Raw genomic sequence first — 21,689 nt, 5'->3', positions numbered from 1 at the left:
ATATGGGACGAGTGAAGATGGGCAAAGTGAATACAGTGTGGCGGAAAAGGGTGAAATACAAATCATCATAAAGGAAAAACACAAGAAAACATTCACAAATCAAAGTCTTGGAAAGAACTACAACGCTGTGTGGGCTCTGGCATGATCTTAGAGCATCTTTATAGGCCGGTCAGGTTACAAGTCAGGTGATGTGACAGGTGAGCTGAAGGAAAGGATATAGCAACAGAGAATGCTTGTAACAAATTAACACATTTAAGAGGCAAACAGAGACTAACAATAGAACTATATATATATATATATATATATATATATATATATATATATATATATATATAGAGAACAGTGTATACTATATTTGACAGAATGCTTCATGTAATGTAATGTCTTTTTGAATATTTATTATCAGTATGTATGGATGTGTTTGTAGTTATAGCATCAATTCCAACTGTGAAGGGATTCAGAACCATGGACAGCAACAGTCAAACCCCTAAAGTGTCTGTCCTTTGTACTTCTTTTGTGTTTTGCAAGCTAAACAAACACATCTATTAAAAACACATTAACTCTTTAAATACTACAATCTCCGTATATGTAAGAAATGAATACAGCAAGCCTCACTAAAAATTAATTTTACATCACATAATTAAATTTTGTTTAAAATACTTCTCATGTCACAACCCTGTACTACATAAGTACCTGGAAGATGGGTGAATATCCACCCATCTTCTATACCGCTAATGGCCAAGAATACGCTGCATAACATTTGTTAATAAAATTGCTAATTTCAGTTTTGTCATGCTAGCAGCAATACGCTGCCATAACATTTTATTGCCAAACAAAAAAAATGCCAATGACTATTTTGGTTTTGCAATCAAGTTAATATTGGTCAAAAGTTTTCAAGTTTTTTTCAAATTATTTATATATTAAAGTCCTAATATTTGGGACTCTGCCAGTGGTGGGGCCCTCATACCCGAACTGCACCCACTAATTTCAATGCATTGTAGACATAAACACACAACGCTCTCACACATACACTCACCTAAAGGATTATTAGGAACACCTGTTCAATTTCTCATTAATGCAATTATCTAATCAACCAATCACATGGCAGTTGCTTCAATGCATTTAGGGGTGTGGTCCTGGTCAAGACAATCTCCTGAACTCCAAACTGAATGTCAGAATGGGAAAGAAAGGTGATTTAAGCAATTTTGAGCGTGGTATGGTTGTTGGTGCCAGACGGGCCGGTCTGAGTATTTCACAATCTGCTCAGTTACTGGGATTTTCACGCACAACCATTTCTAGGGTTTACAAAGAATGGTGTGCAAAGGGAAAAACACCCAGTATGCGGCAGTCCTGTGGGCGAAAATGCCTTGTTGATGCTAGAGGTCAGAGGAGAATGGGATGACTGATTCAAGCTGATAGAAGAGCAACTTTGACTGAAATAACCACTCGTTACAACCGAGGTATGCAGCAAAGCATTTGTGAAGCCACAACACGCACAACCTTGAGGCAGATGGACTACAACAGCAGAAGACCCCACCGGGTACCACTCATCTCCACTACAAATAGGAAAAAGAGGCTACAATTTGCACGAGCTCACCAAAATTGGACAGTTGAAGACTGGAAAAATGTTGCCTGGTCTGATGAGTCTCGAGTTCTCTTGAGACATTCAAATGGTAGAGTCAGAATTTGGCGTAAACAGAATGAGAACATGGATCCATCATGCCTTGTTACCACTGTGCAGGCTGGTGGTGGTGGTGTAATGGTGTGGGGGATGTTTTCTTGGCACACTTTAGGCCCCTTAGTGCCAATTGGGCATCGTTTAAATGCCACGGCCTACCTGAGCATTGTTTCTGACCATGTCCATCCCTTTATGACCACCATGTACCCATCCTCTGATGGCTACTTCCAGCAGGATAATGCACCATGTCACAAAGCTCGAATCATTTCAAATTGGTTTCTTGAACATGACAATGAGTTCACTGTACTAAAATGGCCCCCACAGTCACCAGATCTCAACCCAATAGAGCATCTTTGGGATGTGGTGGAACGGGAGCTTCGTGCCCTGGATGTGCATCCCACAAATCTCCATCAACTGCAAGATGCTATCCTATAAATATGGGCCAACATTTCTAAAGAATGCTTTCAGCACCTTGTTGAATCAATGCCACGTAGAATTAAGGCAGTTCTGAAGGCGAAAGGGGGTCAAACACCGTATTAGTATGGTGTTCCTAATAATCCTTTAGGTGAGTGTAGAACCAGACAGGATTGGACACACAGCACCAGGGAGAGCACCAGGGAGACAGGACACCAGACAGGACCAGGAAGTTGTTTGCAGGCAAACTGCTAGCTGCAGCTTCCACTGTGATACAGCTGTGATACACTGTGATGCTGTCACTCCTACACCCCTTCCTTGAGCAGAGCCCTAACCCAAGACCAGGGATTGTCTGCCAGCACCCTGTCTTGATTTACAGCACCAACCCAAACTGCACCCCCCCCTCTCCGTGGTGGACTGTTCCTCCTTTTATTTGTGCTAATAAAGCATCCCACACATGTGGGCCCCTCCTTCTCTTATCCCACCAGTATTTATTTAGTTATTTATTTTGTCTTTCTCTGTAATTTTATTGATTGCAATATTACTGTCCTGCCCCGATCATCCGCTCCTTCCATGTGCCACGCCCCCTCCTTAACCCTGTGTGGATTCCCTGTGTTTACCAGCTGTTTCTTGTTGCTGTCATTAGATCAATGTATTTAAGTCTGGTCATTGACGTTGTTTTATGTAGCATGGTGTGTTTTCCATATTAAACTCCGTATTCCCTCAATCCCTTGTTCATGCTTCCCCCGTTCGTGCCTGCGCGTTGCACAACAACATCAGTACATTGAAGGTGGGAAAAATTTCAGAGTGCAGCTTGCAGAGTGAATAAATGGATAACTTGGTAAACAGTTGTCCATTTGAGTCAATAAATTTATGTTGCGTACATCAGCAATATCTCCTAATGTTTTGTTTTGTGAGGTGCCTGTTTTGAAAGCCTGTTTACTTATTAAAATGTGCTCGTAAATGTGAAGTGTGAAAAATAGTGCCGGTACTCCCCTTATTCACGTTGGTGTGTAAAGGATGAGTAACATCAAATCATTAAATATTACATTCTGAACCATATATGTATGATTCCAATTACCATCTTAACTTAGTGTAAGACTTCCTTCCTCCAGCATCAACTGGTCAGGTATAATCTTCTTCTTCTCCGAAAGCACACAGCCAATCATAGCATTCAAGTTGACCAAACAACGAAGTAGAGAAATCAGCCACTGTTCCCGCCCCCAAAGTCTCAAAATTCAACCAGTCAAGCGAACCAGTGTTGGGGAGATGCAAACACATACAGAAGATCCAGCGAGCATGAGCACATAGAAAGGGTGGGTTTTCTGCTCACGAGAGCATATACGTGTGTGGTTTTTATGTGCACGAGTTTTGAGACTAATTAAATGCCAGAAGTCTTGCTGTCATATTTATGACAGCCAATTGTGGACAGTGGGAGGGATCAGAAATAATGAAAATGTTAGTCTTGGGGAGCCTGCATAGGTGGTGCACCAAAATGGTGATCAACGCAGTGATTACGCATCATATGAAATCATATTGCCAAAAGAGCAATCTGTTGATTTCATCTGAAGTATCCGTCCATCTTCAAGCAGGGATCAATCAAATGTCTTTATTTATATAAAACTGTTTTAACCAGAGGTTTTACAAAGTGCTTTATAGATATTTTGAAAGAAAGGGGAAAAAAATAAATTAAAATAGGCTCAAAAATAATTTTAAAATCACCATAACTACCAATGTTCTCCACAGGGGACTCTAGCCCCTGCCACTTCTGGGGGAGCGACCCCGATATTCTTGAAAATAAGTGAATAAAACAAGTGATTATCATACATTATTATACACAATGGTGAAAAGATGCATTTTAGCCGGGTTTTAAAAGTAAGATATTCAGTAGCTCTCAGATTTTCTGGGAGAGAGTTGCAGAGTTTGGGACCATAGAGACTAAAAGCTGCCCCCTCCCTCCTCGGCCTAGTTTTAGGAATAATCAGTAAATTACTGTTGGATGATCTGAGTGATCTGTCTGGGACGTACTTTACAATCAAGTCACTGGCACAAGGTGAAGCAAGACCATGTAAACATTCAAAAACTAGAACTTTAAAGTCAATCCCAAAAGTCACAGGAAACCATTGCAGGTATTTAAGATTAGGTGTGATGTGATCCTTGCTGTGTGGACCTGTTTTAGATTTGAAATTGATTTCCTAGGTAGTCTAATCAAGAGTGCATTACAGTACAGTAAAATCCCGTTATAGTGGACTCGCTTATAACGGAATATCGTCTATAACAGACAAGGTCCGCTGGTCCCGGCCGTGCACCTTTAAGAACATGCAGAAAAAGCATCGGGTATAGCGGACTCGCATATAACGGAATTTCGCTTATAATAACGGACAAACAATTTGGTCGCCAGGGCCGCTTTTGGCTGTAGTTTTGTTCGGCTCTAACGGACATGCAGACTCCACCGACAAGGCGTGCCGGTGATATTCAGCGCAGATGCGTAGTCGGAATTATTAATAGTGGTGTGCGATACTACAAGATTTGGTATCTATCCGATACCAAGTAAATATAGGGCAAGTATCGCCAATACGATATCGATGCTTTTTAATAATTAAGGTGGATGCATAATCAAATTGCTAAACCTGAATTAATTTTCATTACCTTTAAGTGTTTTTGTAATTTTTTAATTAATTAGTTAAAACCCAGGACTGAATTTGGGCAACGTTTATGAGTAAATAAATACTGTAGCACGGACGTACCTGCCGGCAGCGCAGCATGTTGGACTGATGGTAGCTTGTAAATAGTTCTCAGTAATCGCTTGTGTGTTATGTCATGTATAGTGGTTAATGTTTATTGTTGTATGTAGTGTGTCTGTATGTGTGCAAGCGCTCACCATGTGTATGAGGAGTAAACGGGGTGACAAGCACGGTGGGCAGTGGGAGTGAGTGTAATTGCAGTGGTACAGGTGTAATAAACGGCATCTGGTGATTAAACCTCGAACTATCTCTGCTGTTTAATTATTGCGAGCATGGCTCAGCGGCCCACTATTACAATACTTTATTATAAATATTATACTGTCTTTGTGTGTGTGTGTGTGTGTGCGCACGTGCGCGCACAAGTGAGCCTGTTTGCTTGCCTGGCGCCGCTGAGTCACGCGACAGCCAGGAGCGGCAATTGAGAGCAGCAGCACTTACACAGACAGCCGCAGTGCATTCAGGAGAGAAACTGAAACTGAAGTATCGATCTCATTGAACTGGTATTTATCAATATCATCGATACTTGGATCGATCCGTCCGCCACTACTTATTAATAGTCACGCATCTGGTCAGGTAAAGTTGAATTACTACATGTACAATATAATAATCTATACCACAAGTGTGTCTGCTGGGGTGTGGCATGAGTAAATCGTGTCCTGTAGTTGTGTTCTGGGCTTAAAGCAACTTTGGATATAACGGACTGTTTTGCCAGGTCCCTTTTAGTCCGTTATAATAGGATTTTACTGTAATCTATTCTGCTTGAAACAAAAAGAAGGATAATTATTCACAGGCAACATATAGACAGCATACCTCAGACGTTGTTGATATTATGGAGTTGATAGTATGTGGTGTAGTACTATGCTTGGATGGGGCAGGATTCCTGCTAATTCATCTGTGACTACTGCTTATTCAATTACTGTTAAACATATCAGAAATCAGAAAACTTTATTGATCCCGGAGGAAATTGCTTACATTACGACTGCAACAACACACAAGAACAGTACAATGAAGTACTAAAGATTAGTGTAGCTAAATTGAATTAAAGCACACTAATAAAATTTTAGAGTAGAATAAAATACTATAATACAATACTAGAATAAAATACTAAGTTACCTCGTAACATAAGTGACCCTGTAAGAAGTTATAATAAATGTAACTTGAAGAGAAGAAAAAACTATTTTGCACATTATCAGCAGGATGAACAGTATGTGAAGTATAAGTATATTGCACTCTATAATCATAGTTCTGTTGCACATGTAGGATATATTTACATAGGAAGGAATCTGGAAGGTATAAGTCAATTTTCTAAACAGTTTGTCAGTGCCAGTAAACCCACTAAGATGCCAGGTGCCGTCTTAGTAAACCATCAGCAACCATCATCCATGTCAGATAAATTGTAATAAAGGAAGAATCTTGTGGTTGTTAACCTGACTCCCATGATACCAAAGTCCATGGCAAACCTGGGTCTGAAATCAATCTAAAAACGGTAAACTTTATTTTAGGATCTTTAGAATTTCCCAGTTCCATTCTAAATAACCTAAAAATTCACAAATCAAAGTTTATTACAGTGAGCCTGTGAATCACAAATTCATGCTTGCTGGTTTACGTCCTCTCTGTTTCCACCATTGGCTTCATCGCAGGACAATGCTTCCATCTCCTGATCATCGTGTGGTCTCTACAGGAGTGAATATTAACTGATAAATTTCATGTAAACAGGTTCACCAACTACATAATGCAATGACAATTAGTGTAATGTAACCAAACATCAACAAAACAAAAAGTAGAAAAAGTAGCAACCACACCACTAAGGAAAACTCAATTTAATAAAAATCTGTGACTGCAATGAAAAAATTAAAAATGCAAAACTCGTATTTTATTTGGTTACTTATGGTTATGGTTAGGGCTGGGTAGGAGTTAAGGTTGTCATAGTTAGCATTAGCATTTTTCCCATAGAAATGAATGAGAGGTCCCCATAAAGATTTGTTTACCCGACGTGTGTGTCTGTGTGTGTGTCCACTGTGTGTGCTAGGAGTTATCGGGGCGAATGGCACGGTGTGTATGTGTGGTGAGTGAATGCAAATAGTGCCAGCTACTGTTCAAATTTGCTGATTGCCTGTCCTGTTTTTAACACAATGCACTATGTATGGCATGCACATTACAATAAACATGTTACTTTAAGACCATTTCTAAGTACTGAATCACTTGACCTTCAATACGGAAAATGGCTAATCCTCCAATACAATGATCTCCATTATTTTAGTAATTGTGTCTTTAGCTGTGGTGCTGCTAACTTTTAAGTTTAAATATCGACTGGCAATATCGGGCAGATCGACACATCAGACCAATGACGATATCTTGATTGTTAATGAATATCGGCTGCTACTGATGTTAAGCAATATGTTTTGCATCTCGAAGCTTTAGGTTTTACTTAGCTAGCTAGTCAGCTACCTCAGTGTCTTGACCATTTCTACTCATACCATAGCTTGCAAAAAAATAAATACTTTTTTGGGCTACTTGACAGAGGCGATGAGCAAAGATCATCATGCAATACTTCCTTCATGAATATTATGAACCTTCCCCAGCTATCCTATGTTTTGGAAATTCAAGTGCTGGAACTGCTACTGTGTGCATCTACCTGCAGCACATGAATACGAGAGCATGCAATGTGTAAGTAGGAGTATCTTTGTTTTACCCCCAAAATTCAATTTTGGTTTCTCAGACCAATACACTAAATTGCCACCTTAATAATCGATTCATCACAATGCATCAAATTGTTCCCCCAATAATCATAATCAAATCGAATCGCTTTGAGGTCAACAATTGACACCCTGAGTCTCCATACATATGAATTGTAAATATTTTACAAATTTAAATTCTTAAATCACTACTTTAATAATCAATTCAATGCATTGATGCATCTTCAGAGCCCAATATACTGATGATAACAGTTCTTTCCATTGCAGTATACCCAGATAACCACCTGTGTTTACCAACAGGGGAACATGTACATGAAGAACGTACTGACATGTTCCTGCATGCCGCAGTCATAACAAAGGCTCTCTCCTCTACTTTTATGAATAAGTACAACACATACCATCAGGGGCGCAGCTAGAAAGCTGTCACGAGGGCTGCCATTTTCAATTTAAAGAAATACAGGACAAACTGCATCCCGTATTGCAAAAATCTATCATACATGGATGTTAACTTGACTCCCTGCCCAATTTAATGTATAATTTTACAAATTCAAGGGCCTCTGGGAAGTGCTGGGCCCCCTGAATCTACCATGTCCATACGCCTACTGCATCCCAGCATTCCATACTTAAAGGGAAGGGGGGAGCGCACAAGTGAGGATGGTCAAAGTGATGTAGAGAAACCAGCCCCAGGACACCAACCAAATGACAGATGTATCTTGGACACCCACCTGGTCTGGCTCAGTACCTTCATGTCTTTGAAGAAAGGCAAATGCTTCTTTTATTCTAAGGAAAAGACCATGATTATTACAACAGAGCTTTGTCAGTGTATCACATTTTAAATGAACTAGTCACTTGTCATCCCCATGACTCTGCCCAAAAGATGGATGGATAGTCAGTTGTTATGTATATCTTACTGATATCCTATATTAACTTAAAAGATAATTCCAGCAATTCAAAAAAGTGCATGGTTCCGATGCAGACCTGTATTATCTAAATTGTTACTGTGAGATGAACTTACTGAATATGTTTAACATAAATAATGTTTAACATGGATTTACAGAGTAGTTAGCACTGTTGTCTCACACCTCTGGGACCAGTGTTCAAGTTTCCACTCCAGCTTTTTGTGTGTGTGTGTGTGTGTGTGTGTGTGCAGAGTGTGCATGTTTTCCCAGTTACTCTAGTTTTCCCCACAATCCAAAAACATGCTACGGTAAATTGAAGTTGCCAATTCATTTATAGGTATCATGGTCTGTGCCCATCCGTCTCTGCCCTACATGTATATGTCTTGTCCCTTTTTGACCAGCAGGCATTGCTGGTCACCCTGCTTCCCCCCTCTGTCTTGTAGCCTTAATCCCTAGTGTGTTTCTTTGCTCCCAGGGCTGCTGTGTAGGCCAGTGGGTTGAGTGAGTGGCTCTGAAGCTATCACACCTCCGTCATGAGTTTGAGGCTGGCCAGAAGAGGCCAGTCTCACCCTTTTGTTAATTTACATTTGTTTTTTTTCTTTCGTGTTTGCTATGATTTTCTATGCCTGTTATGGTTCATCTTTGTGTTCCTCGTTTGATATACTCTGCGTATGTCCTGTTTTATTTTGGTTCTGCTTGTTCTTAGTGTTCCCTAGTGTTACCCCTTTGTGTTGTCAATTTTTCTTAGTTTCTCTGTTTGTTAGTTGTGATTTATTCCACCTGCTGCTTGTTGTTCTGCTCCTTTGTTGATTGGTTGATTTTTGTGATGGTCCTTTGATAGCCTTCATTATCTGAGTGAATATTAGTACCTACCTTTGTTCTGTTTCTCTGTCAGTCAGTGTGTTTTTGTTACTGTGTGTAATTGCTTTGCTTGGTTTCCTAGTCCTGCTCCATGTGTTGTTCTGTTCCATAGTTGTGCTACTTTATGGTTTCTTTAGTTTGTTCTTTATTTTTTCCTGTTTGTTTTTGTCCCCTTGCAGTCCCTTTATTTTGTGCTTTTCCCTGGTGTATTCAGCGTTGTTAATAAACCCCTTTGTCTCAAAACCGCTCCATGGATCATCACCTTTTTTCCCACCTGCACCATGCCATGCCGTAACACATAGGTGTGAATATGAATGTGTTTATGGGCCCTGTGATGGGCTGGGATTAATTGGGATTCAGCTTATTCTGCTTTGGAGATGGAAGGCAGCTTTATAATGTTAGAAAAAGTATCATAAAAAATACCCCATAGTATGCTAACCTGCAAAAAAAGTACACAGCAGGAAACAGCTCTGTGTTTATGTCTCCTTTGCTAATGCACAGCTTAGGTTTTGCTGCATGTCCTTCTGGAAACACACAGTAACTCAATATCTTTACAAAGGGTGAATGAGTAAGTGATCTTAGAGAGGCAGTGGTCCTCAGACATGTGCTAAACTTCACTATGAGAACATACCTTAACATCCACTAACGATGGTTGACTGCCTATTACAGGGAGTTCTCCAACAGACCAGAACTCCAGGAGCCTAATGTAGCTATAATGAGCAGTCATTCATCCTGGATCTTCTCTTTGCAACTAGCATGTATCTTACCAATTACCAATATTCTTGAACCTGAAACCCATCCCATGAAGCAAAAAGCCTAACCACATGTTCTTGGACTGTTGTAGGAAGCCACACAGATATGTTATTAAACACAGTAAAACACACTGTTATAAAAGTGGTAATTTTTCTAAAATTACAGAGTTCTGCTGTTAAGGTAAAAAGTTGGCTAATTTTTGAATATGTATATGAATTTATTTTCCATAACCCCTTATATGGTACAGGGATGGGGTGAGCTACAGGGAAAAAGACAGGAGACAGTCAATCATAAACTACTCAAATTTATGTGATTATATAGAAAAAGTCTACATACCTTTGTTTTTCCCTCATACCTATATGTCGAAAACAGTAAAATAACAATATAATTAATTTCTGTGGAAATCAAAATATGGTTTTACTTATCAAGCCATTATGAATTGTAACTAGCTATGGTAAAAAGTAATTAATCAAAAAGTAATAATTAATGACATTTTTATTAGGCTGTAATAATTGGTTAGTTTTGCATTAGAAAATAGATTTGGATCTCAAAGTAAGCACTTTACATCAACTGAATTACAGATGTAATAGAGGTATGGTTACAAATAAGTATTAGTATAATACTCATGATGTCAGAAACAATGTTATCATTGTGAACCTTATTACTGTGCTTTTATCAGATAATTCTGTTCAAGGATAATTCCATTTCTCTTTGATTAGTATTCTTTTTTATAGGGATTCATCAATAACACCTAGGGTTGATGGATGTCAAAATATGTGATATTTTAATTTAAAATATCACAATAAAAGATAACATTGACACACACAGACAATCATACACACACAAGAAAATGCACATGATACCAAGCTGGACACTTCTTTTTGTTTTAGCAGAAAAAATCATGAAAGCCTGGAAAAAATGAGACAGATAATTCGCTGAAGAGGCAGTGTTAAAACTTGCAAGGCATGTGGGGCAGAGTCATCATTTTAGTCTCTGTGGAAAATGATAAATTGGAGGGCCAGATTTCATTGTGATTTAAAACATGTCACGGGCCATTTAAACCCATCTAATGTAGTGGTTCATAAACTACACTATGTACCACTTAAGAAACTATTATATTCTCCTGTGCAATTTCCTGGTACTCCTTCTTATATTTAGTTTTTAGCTGCTAAATTAGATTACTTGTGCTGTATGAAGCTGCTTTTGTACCTTCTGATATTTCAGCAGAGCACAATTTGCAGTCGGCTGAGTTTTGGTTTGTGTCATTAAATCTGAAGTACTTCCACACTGCAGACATTTTGGGGTCTCATTTATGTTGCTCATTAATGAAATCGCTGATTTGTCATCGCGTGGTATTGGTTAGAGGCATCAGAACATTGTTACGAGGATGAGTACAAGTTCATGAGGACTGTAACACACCCATACTTTTTATATCAGATTATCTTTTTCTAAGAAGTGTGACATGGGTAGAAGAAAAGAATGATCAGAAACATCCCAGCACACATATTCAACCTGAGAGAGCTGTGGATCATATCTCTGTTATACTTACTGTATGAAGACACCTGTAGAACAAACCAGGCAATAAGGAAGAAAGACTCAGAAAGAAAGACAATCAGCCGTAGATCCAGGGACTGTTCTCCTGTGTCTGAAATGACATGATCAGAAGTCCATAAATAACAGATTTTAATCTGCTAACTCCAGACTAAACTGATAAACCACAAAAAAAAATTAGCTAACCATAACTGCACTCATTTTTATTATATGAATTTAGCTTCTATTTGGTTATTGGCTCTGAAACACTTAACACATAGCTAGAGAGCTAAAATTTGAACCTGCTTGACAGTGAAGTCCTACCTCTTGATTTGGAGTGATTACTAGGGGATATTTAGCACTTACTCAACTGGATATCATTGTATTCTGCAGTCTCCAGAAAATATCTCCATTGAAAATTACTTTCTATGATATTCCTTTTGAGAGATATAAGTGCTTTTATCAGACAAGCCCTATTTCACAACTGGTACATGCTACATTTTGCCCTTGATGAAGTTGCTTGGGGACTAGAAACTAGGGAGAAGGGTCTCTGCTCTTTATTAGTCTATAGCTCTGTCAATCAGAACCTGGAAAATTCAAACGGGGGCTTGTGTCACAAAGCAGGATTTCTTGCTTAGCAGGATAAATCCTGCTTCCTGATACAGACCCCTGTTCTCCAGTTCACTTACATTTAGCCCAGGCAACTTATTGACCAATCAGATCTTGTGTTTGCATGTAGTCAGCCAACAGTGTGCCAGATAGACTGTTACAGACACACTCACTCAACAGACGGGATCAAATATGTATGATTTAAGTATTTACAAACATTTAACACCTTTAAACTTTATTCACTTTACCTACGAAAAAAGGTTAGCGGATATACTGTTTGCAGAACTAAATTTAGCTAATTGGTCCGCTAATGCCTTTCAAAGTTAGCATAGCTAATGAAAAAGTTATCTTGGTTAATTAGCAGTTAGTGGAATACTGGAACCCTATCCACCACTGCTGATAATTTTACTTACACAGGAAAAAAAGAATATTCCGGAAATGTGTGAAACCCTAACATATTTACCTTCTTTCTGTTTTGATAATACAGCCAGGGCAACAGAATTCACCAGAGGGAAACCAAAAGCCCCTGATACATAGAGAAAGGAACGGGGTTTGCCTGAAAGGTGCAGAGATAAGCATTAGACATTGGGCTCCATAAATACATTGAAACTTTTTTACGAATTATATTTAAAAAAAAATAAAAAATTATGTTGGGGGTGGCGTAAAGAGAATTTACCCATGGGATCAATAAAGTATCAATTTTAAACAAATGATTCAATCAAATGTTTAAAATCTTGTATGTGTACAAGCACACAGTTTATAAAAATGCAAGACTGTAAATGATGCATAAATATCAGATATTCTGTTAATAACTTACGAAATAAATCATTCTGAAGCCAGTCATCAAAGCATGATGTGACAGCCAAACTGTAGATCAATGTATACTCAGCCATCCTTACATGTTGTTCTGTAGTAAAAAGTAAATGTATAAAGTAAGGTTAACACTGAACTGAAAAACTTCCTGTTCCTCTAATGCCAGACACAGCAAATGCTTCTATAAATGGAAACAGAATTCCCTGTAACAACAAATTCCACAACAAAATTTATGGAAAAAGGTCTAAATATGGCTCAGGATCTTTTCTGGCTGCTGTGACCAGGCCTTACAGTGCCTTCTGTCCAGGGTTGGGTAAGTTATTTAAAAAATCCGGTACAATTACTAGTTGCCTGTTGAAAAATGTTATCAGAGACGTAATCTCAAAATAAAATAATAAATATGACTTATAGTTACTTTCTGATTACATCAATGCAAGCTAAAGACAGGATTAATGAAATGTCAGACATCACTTTTTTATTAGGCAACAATAACATGTGTTGTTAAAGTAATAATATATTTATATATTATCATGGAATGCCGTCAGGGTAAAAGGCGTGAGACAGAATATGTCTCCACATGGCATTTTTCCCCTCTAGACGCAGTGAAGAACAAGTAACAGTACTCGTACAACAGAACACAGTTTGGCCTAATAATAATAATTATAGGAATGACAAAATTATCCTATCCTATATATGAGGGTTTAAGAACAGATGGTATGTGTTGTACATGTGATTTGGGGCTCTACAATTATAACTGAATCAAGTGATTTGGGCTATACAAATTAAACTGAAGTGCAGTACAGTATTGTGTTAATTTGTAGCCTATGTGCCATTCCAGCTTTGTGCAAAGTGCATAATACTTTGCTAACTAACTTTGGATATCGTTACCTGGATCTCTGCAGCTAATATTAGCGGTTGGTCTTATAGGGCCCTATTTTGAACTGGAGGAAAGTGCGACGCAAAGTGGTTTTGCTAGTTTCATACCAGCATTGCTCATTTTCATGCCAAGCATGCATGTCTTCAGAATAACATTTTTTTTTTGCTTGTTTCCCGCTCATAGGAGTGGTATTTTTTAAATGAGGCATGGTCGGACACAATATTGGTATATTGCTATTTTAAGGCAGCGAAATATGCTTTTGACCAACAAAAATCACGTGTAAAGTCAGTGGTATATTAATAAATGACATGTAAGCGGTGGGTTTTACAAACATGTGGCTACATGATGCTCGTTACGGACACAGGTACATGCCTGAAGTGCACAAATGGTTTTTTGTTATTTTACTTTACGGTGAACAGCACATGAGAAGCTGGGAGGGGAGAACCTTGCTATTATCCTGTTTGTGATAATTTGAGGTAATAATATGAAGTACTTAAGGTCATTATAAGATATCACAGGTGCACTTGCATAGTTACTGTGAGTACAAAGAACACGTACCAATAGATCAATAGGTAATCAATTATATAAGCATAATACACAATAAACAAAGTTGGAGGTCATGAGAAAGGAGGAAATCAAATGTTGGACACGCTATATGGTGATCAATTATGTTGAAGTTGATCTTGTAAGAGGGGGCTTTTGAAAGTATATAAGGAAGCACTTTTCCTTTGTTGGGTCTGCAAGCATGGGTTATGCAGAGCACACTGACACTCTGAATTTGAATGATCTGACTAATAAGGAAGATTTTACCTTACCAATTTGAATCATGGACTTTGATTGACTAGTTATTTTTCTGTTTGGAGGGAAGAGATAGGAGTGTCATGGCCCGATCATCCGCTCCTTCCGTGTGCCACGCCCCCTCGTTAACCCCCGGTTATGTATCAGACAATAAAGCCCTCATTTCCCCGACTCCTTGGACTTCTGATACTCTGTTCCTGCTCCATCCCCGCTCCGCACAACAAGGAGGTTTTTCGGAGATAATTTTTGTCTTCCACAGTATCATTAAAAAAATAACTCAAGTTCATTATCAGAAGTATATGTTGATGATAGGCTATTTGACCCAGAGACACATGTGGGTATTTAAACACACGAGGTTGAGCAGCGAGCTTCTGCTTTCCCCGTCTTCTGACAGAATTATACCGCTTTTGGCACAGAGTGGATGTTCTGGTGATGCCAGAAAACAAGGACACATTCATTGCTATCTCATCCCATGTCTGCTTCACCTCAAAAGGCTTCAGTGGAACAGTGGTGCTCCCCTAAATGAGGTGCTCGTGCATTTTAACTTCACACACAAGCAGGTCCATTTGCTTGCCCAAAAACGTATCTGGTTTGCCAAGTAAACACGCCATTATAATAGCAATCTACTACAGCTCATGCACCCCTGACTTTTAAAGGTAAGGTGATGTGCCATTCTGATTGGTTTATTGCATGTTACTCCCAAAACACACCTCTGAATAATTAAGAGCGTTAGGACAACTTCTTTGCGCTGGTACAAAGTCTGTCTTTTCCTACCGTCAAAATAACAAAATGGATTTGGACACGCCCATAATTGTTAGTTGCGCCTTACGCTTTGCGTTGGATTGTCAAAACAAAGGCCATAGACTTACTTCTAAATGTTTCTTTAAATTTGATATTGCCAGTATTTTCACAGCTGGGCAACACTGTGAAATTTCCCCTCTCCTGCTTAAATACAAAATAACTTTAATTTCCACAAACTGAACAGATTCTTTTTACATCTGCACAGCATCATAGCTCTCATCAAAATGGAGTACAGTAAATAATAATAATCCAGAAAAAATTGCAGAGAAATCGGGAATGGTTTGTCTACAGGTTAGGGCCAGCCGCAGGTAGGAGGGATTCATTACAAGAGGTACACCAACACATCTTGTGAGAGGTGCTGTTTATGCAGAAAATTGCATGACGTCAGCTTTGCATTCTTTATAAACATCAGAAAACCATTCTTCATTTTCAGACTTATTATAATGTAATCTAGAAGCAATCGTGATTTATTACAAAAGTAACTGTAATCTGTCATGCCCTGTTCGTCCGATCCTCCCGTGTGCCAAGCCCCCTCATCTACCCCGTGTGGAATCCCCATGTTACCAGCCGTTTCTAGTTGTGTCTAATTAGTCTGGTGTATTTAAGTCCACGTTAAGTATGTTTCCCCAGTCCGGTCATTAACGTCAGTTTTGCGTAATGTTCCATGTTTCCGAGTGTTTCCTCCAAATAAATCCCTCGTTTACCTGGCCTCACAGCGTCTGTGCTGCTTCCCCGGTTCGTGACATAATCTGATTATGTTTCTTTTTCTCAGTAGTTGTAACACAATATAATTACTTATTTTTTGTATCCAGATTATGTAACACAGTTATTTGTATTCCATTACTCCACAAGTCTTCTCCTGTCACTGTCCCCGCCCTCACACCTAGCCATAACATAAGCCAGGACAGCATTGCATTTTGAACACCTACAACACTGGACATTCAGCATGCTAAATTATCTATCTATCTAGTAAATATTATCTTTACAAAAATATTTAGGTTTAATGTTTTAATAAACAACATTCAAAGTCTTTTGCTGAGTTCTTGTTCCTCTTGTATCAACTGTCAATGTCAATGAAAATGTTTGCTTACCTTTCTTACCTCCCAGAATGAAATTCACATACTGGAAACTTAATATTAGTTGAAGCATGAATAAAATCCCCAATAGCATTTTCTCAGCCAAATCTAAAAAGTAAAAAATTTAGCAAGACATGTATTATGTGGATTGTAAAATATAACAACAAAAACAACATTGCAGTATAAAGTACACATTCAAATGTATATTTCTAGTCTATATTAAAACATTTTCCTTTATTAGTTTTGTTGTTTGCACTTTATTATAAAAAGGAGAAAAATAAGCAAACTGAATCAAGATCACACAGAACTGTTATATGTAAAGCTTATATTCACAGAGTGTTTGTACTGTCGCTATAAAGGTGGAACTCATTGTCTAGAGAAAAAAAACATTAGATGGAGCCTTAATAATATATCAACTTGCTTTTAGGTGGGTACAGATATTTTTTGTTGGGTATGAAGGTGGGTGTCATTATTTGCAGTGAAAAAATGTATAATGAGCAGCCAGTGAAATTTATTAACAATAAAATAAATAGATATATTACTTTGCCCACCACCCTACCCCCTTCAAAAAAAGACTAAGAAGTTATATTTCACAGCTAGGGAAATAGATTTGTTTAGATACAAAAACAATGGAAAAAAATCAGACCATTCAGCAAAAATAAAGATCAGAATTATATATTATGTTCAATGGTTGAAAGTCAGTTACTGACAATACATAAGTATCTTACCCTGGGTACCATAAGGATTCCAGTGCTATGCTGCTTACAAAGTTTAATCTTTGTTAAAATTATTGCCTAAACTTTAAAATGCATTCAAGAGGCAGGAAATAGATTTGATTATGTACATCAAACGTGATGATTATGGTTTATATGATTTTATACTCACAGTAAAACCTCTGCAAGTCCTCATATGGTCTAAGAGCAAGGCATACGCATATTCCCAAAATGGATACTGTAATTGGAATTAAATATTCTACAAAAAAAAAATTCACATCAGTCTACAGCATACAACTCTGCACAAAAATACATTCAAACATTTGCATTATTGTAAAAATTAACAATGTAAATGTTTTTGTTGGTTCAGTTGTTTTCCCAAAAGCCAGATAAGCACAACCATTTCACTACAGGGTAATAATACTGTTAACTAAAGGACAGTTTAGATGAGCTTTACCTAATTGCAATGGCAAAGCTTTGAACAACAAAAAGAAAAAAACTAACCGAAAAGATAGGCCTTTCTATTGTAATTTATAGGTGTTAGGGGAAGTTTAAAAACTGTTACATAAGTATATATACATCTATAAATTTAGCAGATGCTTTTATCCAAAGTTATCTATTTTTTTTTTTTAGATCAGCCAGTCCCTGGAGGGACTGGGGTTTAATGGCTTTGCTCAAGGACCCAACAGTGAAATTACTCTGTCAATCCTGGCATTTAACCAGTAACCTTCTGAACACAAGACCATCCTATTCCACTGAGCAAATATATATTCTACATACTATATATTCCAGTGCTTTGAAATTGTTATGTTTTACAGAATCATAAGAACTATTTACAGAAACATTTCAATGTATTTATTAAAAATATTACACAAAAAAATAAATACAACATTCAAATAATTAGTATGAAAACTGCAAGGAAAATTACCTAACATAAATGCATTGTACATCCAGGCAAAGAACTCGTGATAAAAAGCAAGGCAGAGCAGATTAAAAAATGCAGGGTCGTCTGTAAGGGAAAAATAGGCTAAGTGAAATGTCCTCATTTCTAAATAGGAAACACAATTGTGTTTTTTTAAATAAAATAAAAATAAAAACTGGCTGGGTCAAGTCCCAAGAAAAATACTATTCCTGAATATTTGAAAAAAAAAAACCTAAACTACTTCAGTAAAACATCTTACTATATATGGGAAAATTGGATAAAGACATTGGCTAGTCTTGTAAAATAACTATTATATAAGGAATCTGTCATGTAAAGCCGGGGCACAGACCAAGGAAGCAGGGACAGGACTCAAGGAATCGGGAACACAGGGTATAATCAAAGGGAAAGGAAAGCAGGACAACTGAACAGGCAAAACAACCACTATGACGGTAACGACTGGACAGAGGAAACCAACTTAGACGCATACTTAAATATACAAGACAAATGACAGCAACTCGAAACAGATGATCACACAGGGATTCCACACGAGGTTAATGAGGGGGCGTGGCAAACAGGAGGATCGGAAGAGCGGGGAATGACAGAATCATAATTGTTTCATAGGTTTTACGAAGTTTAGTTTCGGCTAACATGCAAAGATTTTTATGGGAGGATTAAAAATGGGCAATGGAATTACCCACAGTATTCACAGGAATATGATTTTACCTAAATAAAAACCAATAAAAGATAAGCTTTTAAATAATTCATCTTATGTAACTTGCAAAGGTTTACATGTTTGTGTTTAATTCACTACAACATAGAAAACCTCAAGAGCCAAAAGAAATATTAAAATAAACGCATTTACATTCAAAGATACTTACATATGAACAAAGCCCAGAACTGCAGAATGTTGCCAAGTTTTACTTTGCCTGTCCTTAAAAATATTATCAGAAATACAGTGGACACAACTGATATGAGGAAAGAATAGTGTTAATCGTTCAGAAATTCACATCAAACACACAGAATAAAGCAGATGTTGAATGTCACTGAATTTAAAACCATGCACTTCACCCATTTGTTATCTTGCTTTTCAAGTTTAAGTCTCATGTTAGACATTGTGGCATATTGAAATGCAAAAGTGTAAAAGCTGGCTAGGAACAGGTTCTTTTAATTATTGAATTATAAAACTAACCTTAATAGCTAGATGTAGTGTGATACTTTGTAAATCCCACTAGTCAGCAAATAATCATATTAGACAGACAGACAGACAGATAGACAGATAGATAGATAGATAGATAGATAGATAGATAGATAGATAGATAGATAGATAGATAGATTTACAAACTAGTATATATACATACATGGGAATAATGCCATAATCATAGGAATTGTAAATTCACTTATGTAGTTCCTTTGTTGTACTTTCCCAGCTGTGTCTAATGAATATGTTTGCAAAAACACACTAAAAACAACTGAAATTCAAAAATTACATTAGTCTCAGTGTCAAACACCCAGAACAAAAAAACATACTCATTGGTCCTGTCACCTGGGGGGTAAGCAGGTAAGCAGCTAGACATGTGGGCAGTCGGAACAGGCAGGCGAGTAGTCAGCTAAGGTTAAAACCTTTTCAGTCGCACAGGGTGTCTGGTTGCTAACTAGTTAGCCTATGTTTCACAAGAAAAGTACATCTACTGTAAATAACTGTAATAACTGTCACGGAATGCAACCAGAGGTATTCTGATTTTTTTTCACTTGCTCTTTTGTGAGTCCTAATCAAATGGCACCCTGATTGTCTAATCCTCCTATATGGCGGGTCAGCCCTGCTTGGAGGGCAGCACTGCATCAACAAATGAGGCTGCATGCAGAGCCTGACAGCCCTAACAGAGCAGTTTAAGTCAATGACACCAACCTGCATAAGCTCTACACAGACTATAAGCAGAGACAGGTTATCAGAAGATACCATGATGTTTGAAAGGAACATTATGTCGTACACCCTGCCATGTAATCACACTTGCACAAACTTGTAAATATACTTACTCATAGCTACTGCGATGAAGACCAGAAACAGAAAAGAAGTTGTTTTTGCAACGCGATCAATTATTTTTGTTCTCTGATCACTCACCAAGGAATGTTCATTCCAACGCACAATGAAACCAACTGAAATAAGACATGAATTGTGTTAGGTATCATGAAATACACGCTACACACATAACACGAAAAAAGTGTACAGTCACCCCTTCACATTCACAAGGGTTAGGGGCAGAATATTCGTGCCGATGTGCAAAATCATGAATAAGACTTGTACCCATGATTAAACATGCAAAATTAACAGCATTGAAAAGTTTGAACGTTACTGTGCGAAGTGAGAGATTCCACTGTCACAAAGACAGCTAACCCAAGAGTGAGGCTCGTTGATTTTTGCTACTGTTTAGGCCTGTATATTTTTGGCTTAGGTCTACGTGTCATCTGCGTGTTTCTGCATTTTTTCAGTAAGCTCCAAAAATATTCTCATTGAATTGATCACAGTAAACACATGAATAACCATAATTGTGAATGTCAAATCTGCAAATCTGGAAGGGTGACTGTACTCGCTCATGCTGTATTTAAAAAAATCTATGTTTAAATCCCATAATGGACATTGCACTGGAGCTGATGAGAGTACCACAGATTAAACTGCCTTATGAAATATTAACAAAATGTTTTAGCCATTCATTACATTATGTATTCTTTCTTGGAAATAATTATTTTAAAAGGAAGTTACAGAAATATGCATGTCATACAGATTGTGAAGGTTCCCATATTTACATTATTAACTCAAAAAAGAAACACCACTATATCTCATTCTGGCCCAGTATTCCTGATATCCCAAAAAACTTAAGATCAGTACATTTATGAACTAAACGACATACTTACCTATGTCCACCAAGATCAAAAATATAACTACAGGTATGAGGCCTCCCAGTACTATATTCCTGGCTGTGTTTGTAAAATATTTTGTTGCTAATTCAGTGACAGCAACTAAAATAAGGTAAAAGTAGAATTACCCACCACAGAATTCATGTCAGATACAGAGAACAAAAACTACTCAGTGATCCTGTGTTTAAAAATCTGTACAGTACAGTACTTCACATCCACCATATTTTACGAAGGTTAAAATGGCTAATGAAAGCCGAGGGGGGGGGGGTGGGCTGCATGTTTAGGAGGAACATTGCCACAGGTCTTAAGGCCGGCCCGGAGTGACCGATTGGGAGTCTCTGGACAATTCCCAGTGGCTGGATTAGCTGCTGTGCCAGTCAGAAACAAAATAATTTGACTGATTTTGAAATTCTACAACAACACTTCAAGATGTTAATCAGCAAGATTTCTTGCACACACATGAATTACTGCACAGAGACGTGCGCAAATACACACCACACATGACTGCTTGAGCGCACTGAGAGGTTGTGGAGGTGCAACAATTAATCACTTGTTATTAGTAAGCACTGGAAGTTTCTCAGATGAAAGATTT

General features: G+C 37.9%; 1 protein-coding gene across 3 annotated transcripts in view; it reads right to left on the bottom strand.

Moving 5' to 3' along the window:
* Positions 1–5,764: 5,764 nt before the first annotated feature.
* LOC111838976 (uncharacterized) overlaps positions 5,765–21,689 on the bottom strand; it is a 30,485-nt gene continuing 14,560 nt past the window's right edge. For 2 of the 3 annotated variants that reach the window (XM_023802479.2, XM_023802480.2), the window contains 13 exons: positions 21,095–21,199; positions 20,219–20,338; positions 19,543–19,653; positions 19,063–19,149; positions 18,191–18,271; positions 17,435–17,521; positions 16,565–16,657; positions 13,002–13,091; positions 12,648–12,740; positions 11,595–11,690; positions 10,382–10,400; positions 8,258–8,312; positions 5,765–6,511 (listed from right to left, as the gene is read on the bottom strand). In XM_023802479.2, coding sequence (XP_023658247.2) covers positions 6,425–6,511; positions 8,258–8,312; positions 10,382–10,400; positions 11,595–11,690; positions 12,648–12,740; positions 13,002–13,091; positions 16,565–16,657; positions 17,435–17,521; positions 18,191–18,271; positions 19,063–19,149; positions 19,543–19,653; positions 20,219–20,338; positions 21,095–21,199 — 1,124 coding nt within the window. In that variant the 3' untranslated portion in view covers positions 5,765–6,424. The remainder of the gene's footprint in view (positions 6,512–8,257; positions 8,313–10,381; positions 10,401–11,594; positions 11,691–12,647; positions 12,741–13,001; positions 13,092–16,564; positions 16,658–17,434; positions 17,522–18,190; positions 18,272–19,062; positions 19,150–19,542; positions 19,654–20,218; positions 20,339–21,094; positions 21,200–21,689) is intronic. The other variant, XM_023802481.2, reaches the window with a different exon arrangement.

Source organism: Paramormyrops kingsleyae, chromosome 10, assembly GCF_048594095.1.
Source record: "Paramormyrops kingsleyae isolate MSU_618 chromosome 10, PKINGS_0.4, whole genome shotgun sequence".
Taxonomy (NCBI): domain Eukaryota; kingdom Metazoa; phylum Chordata; class Actinopteri; order Osteoglossiformes; family Mormyridae; genus Paramormyrops; species Paramormyrops kingsleyae.
Note: the sequence above shows the minus strand (reverse complement) of the source record. Positions and strands in the feature narration are given on the sequence as shown.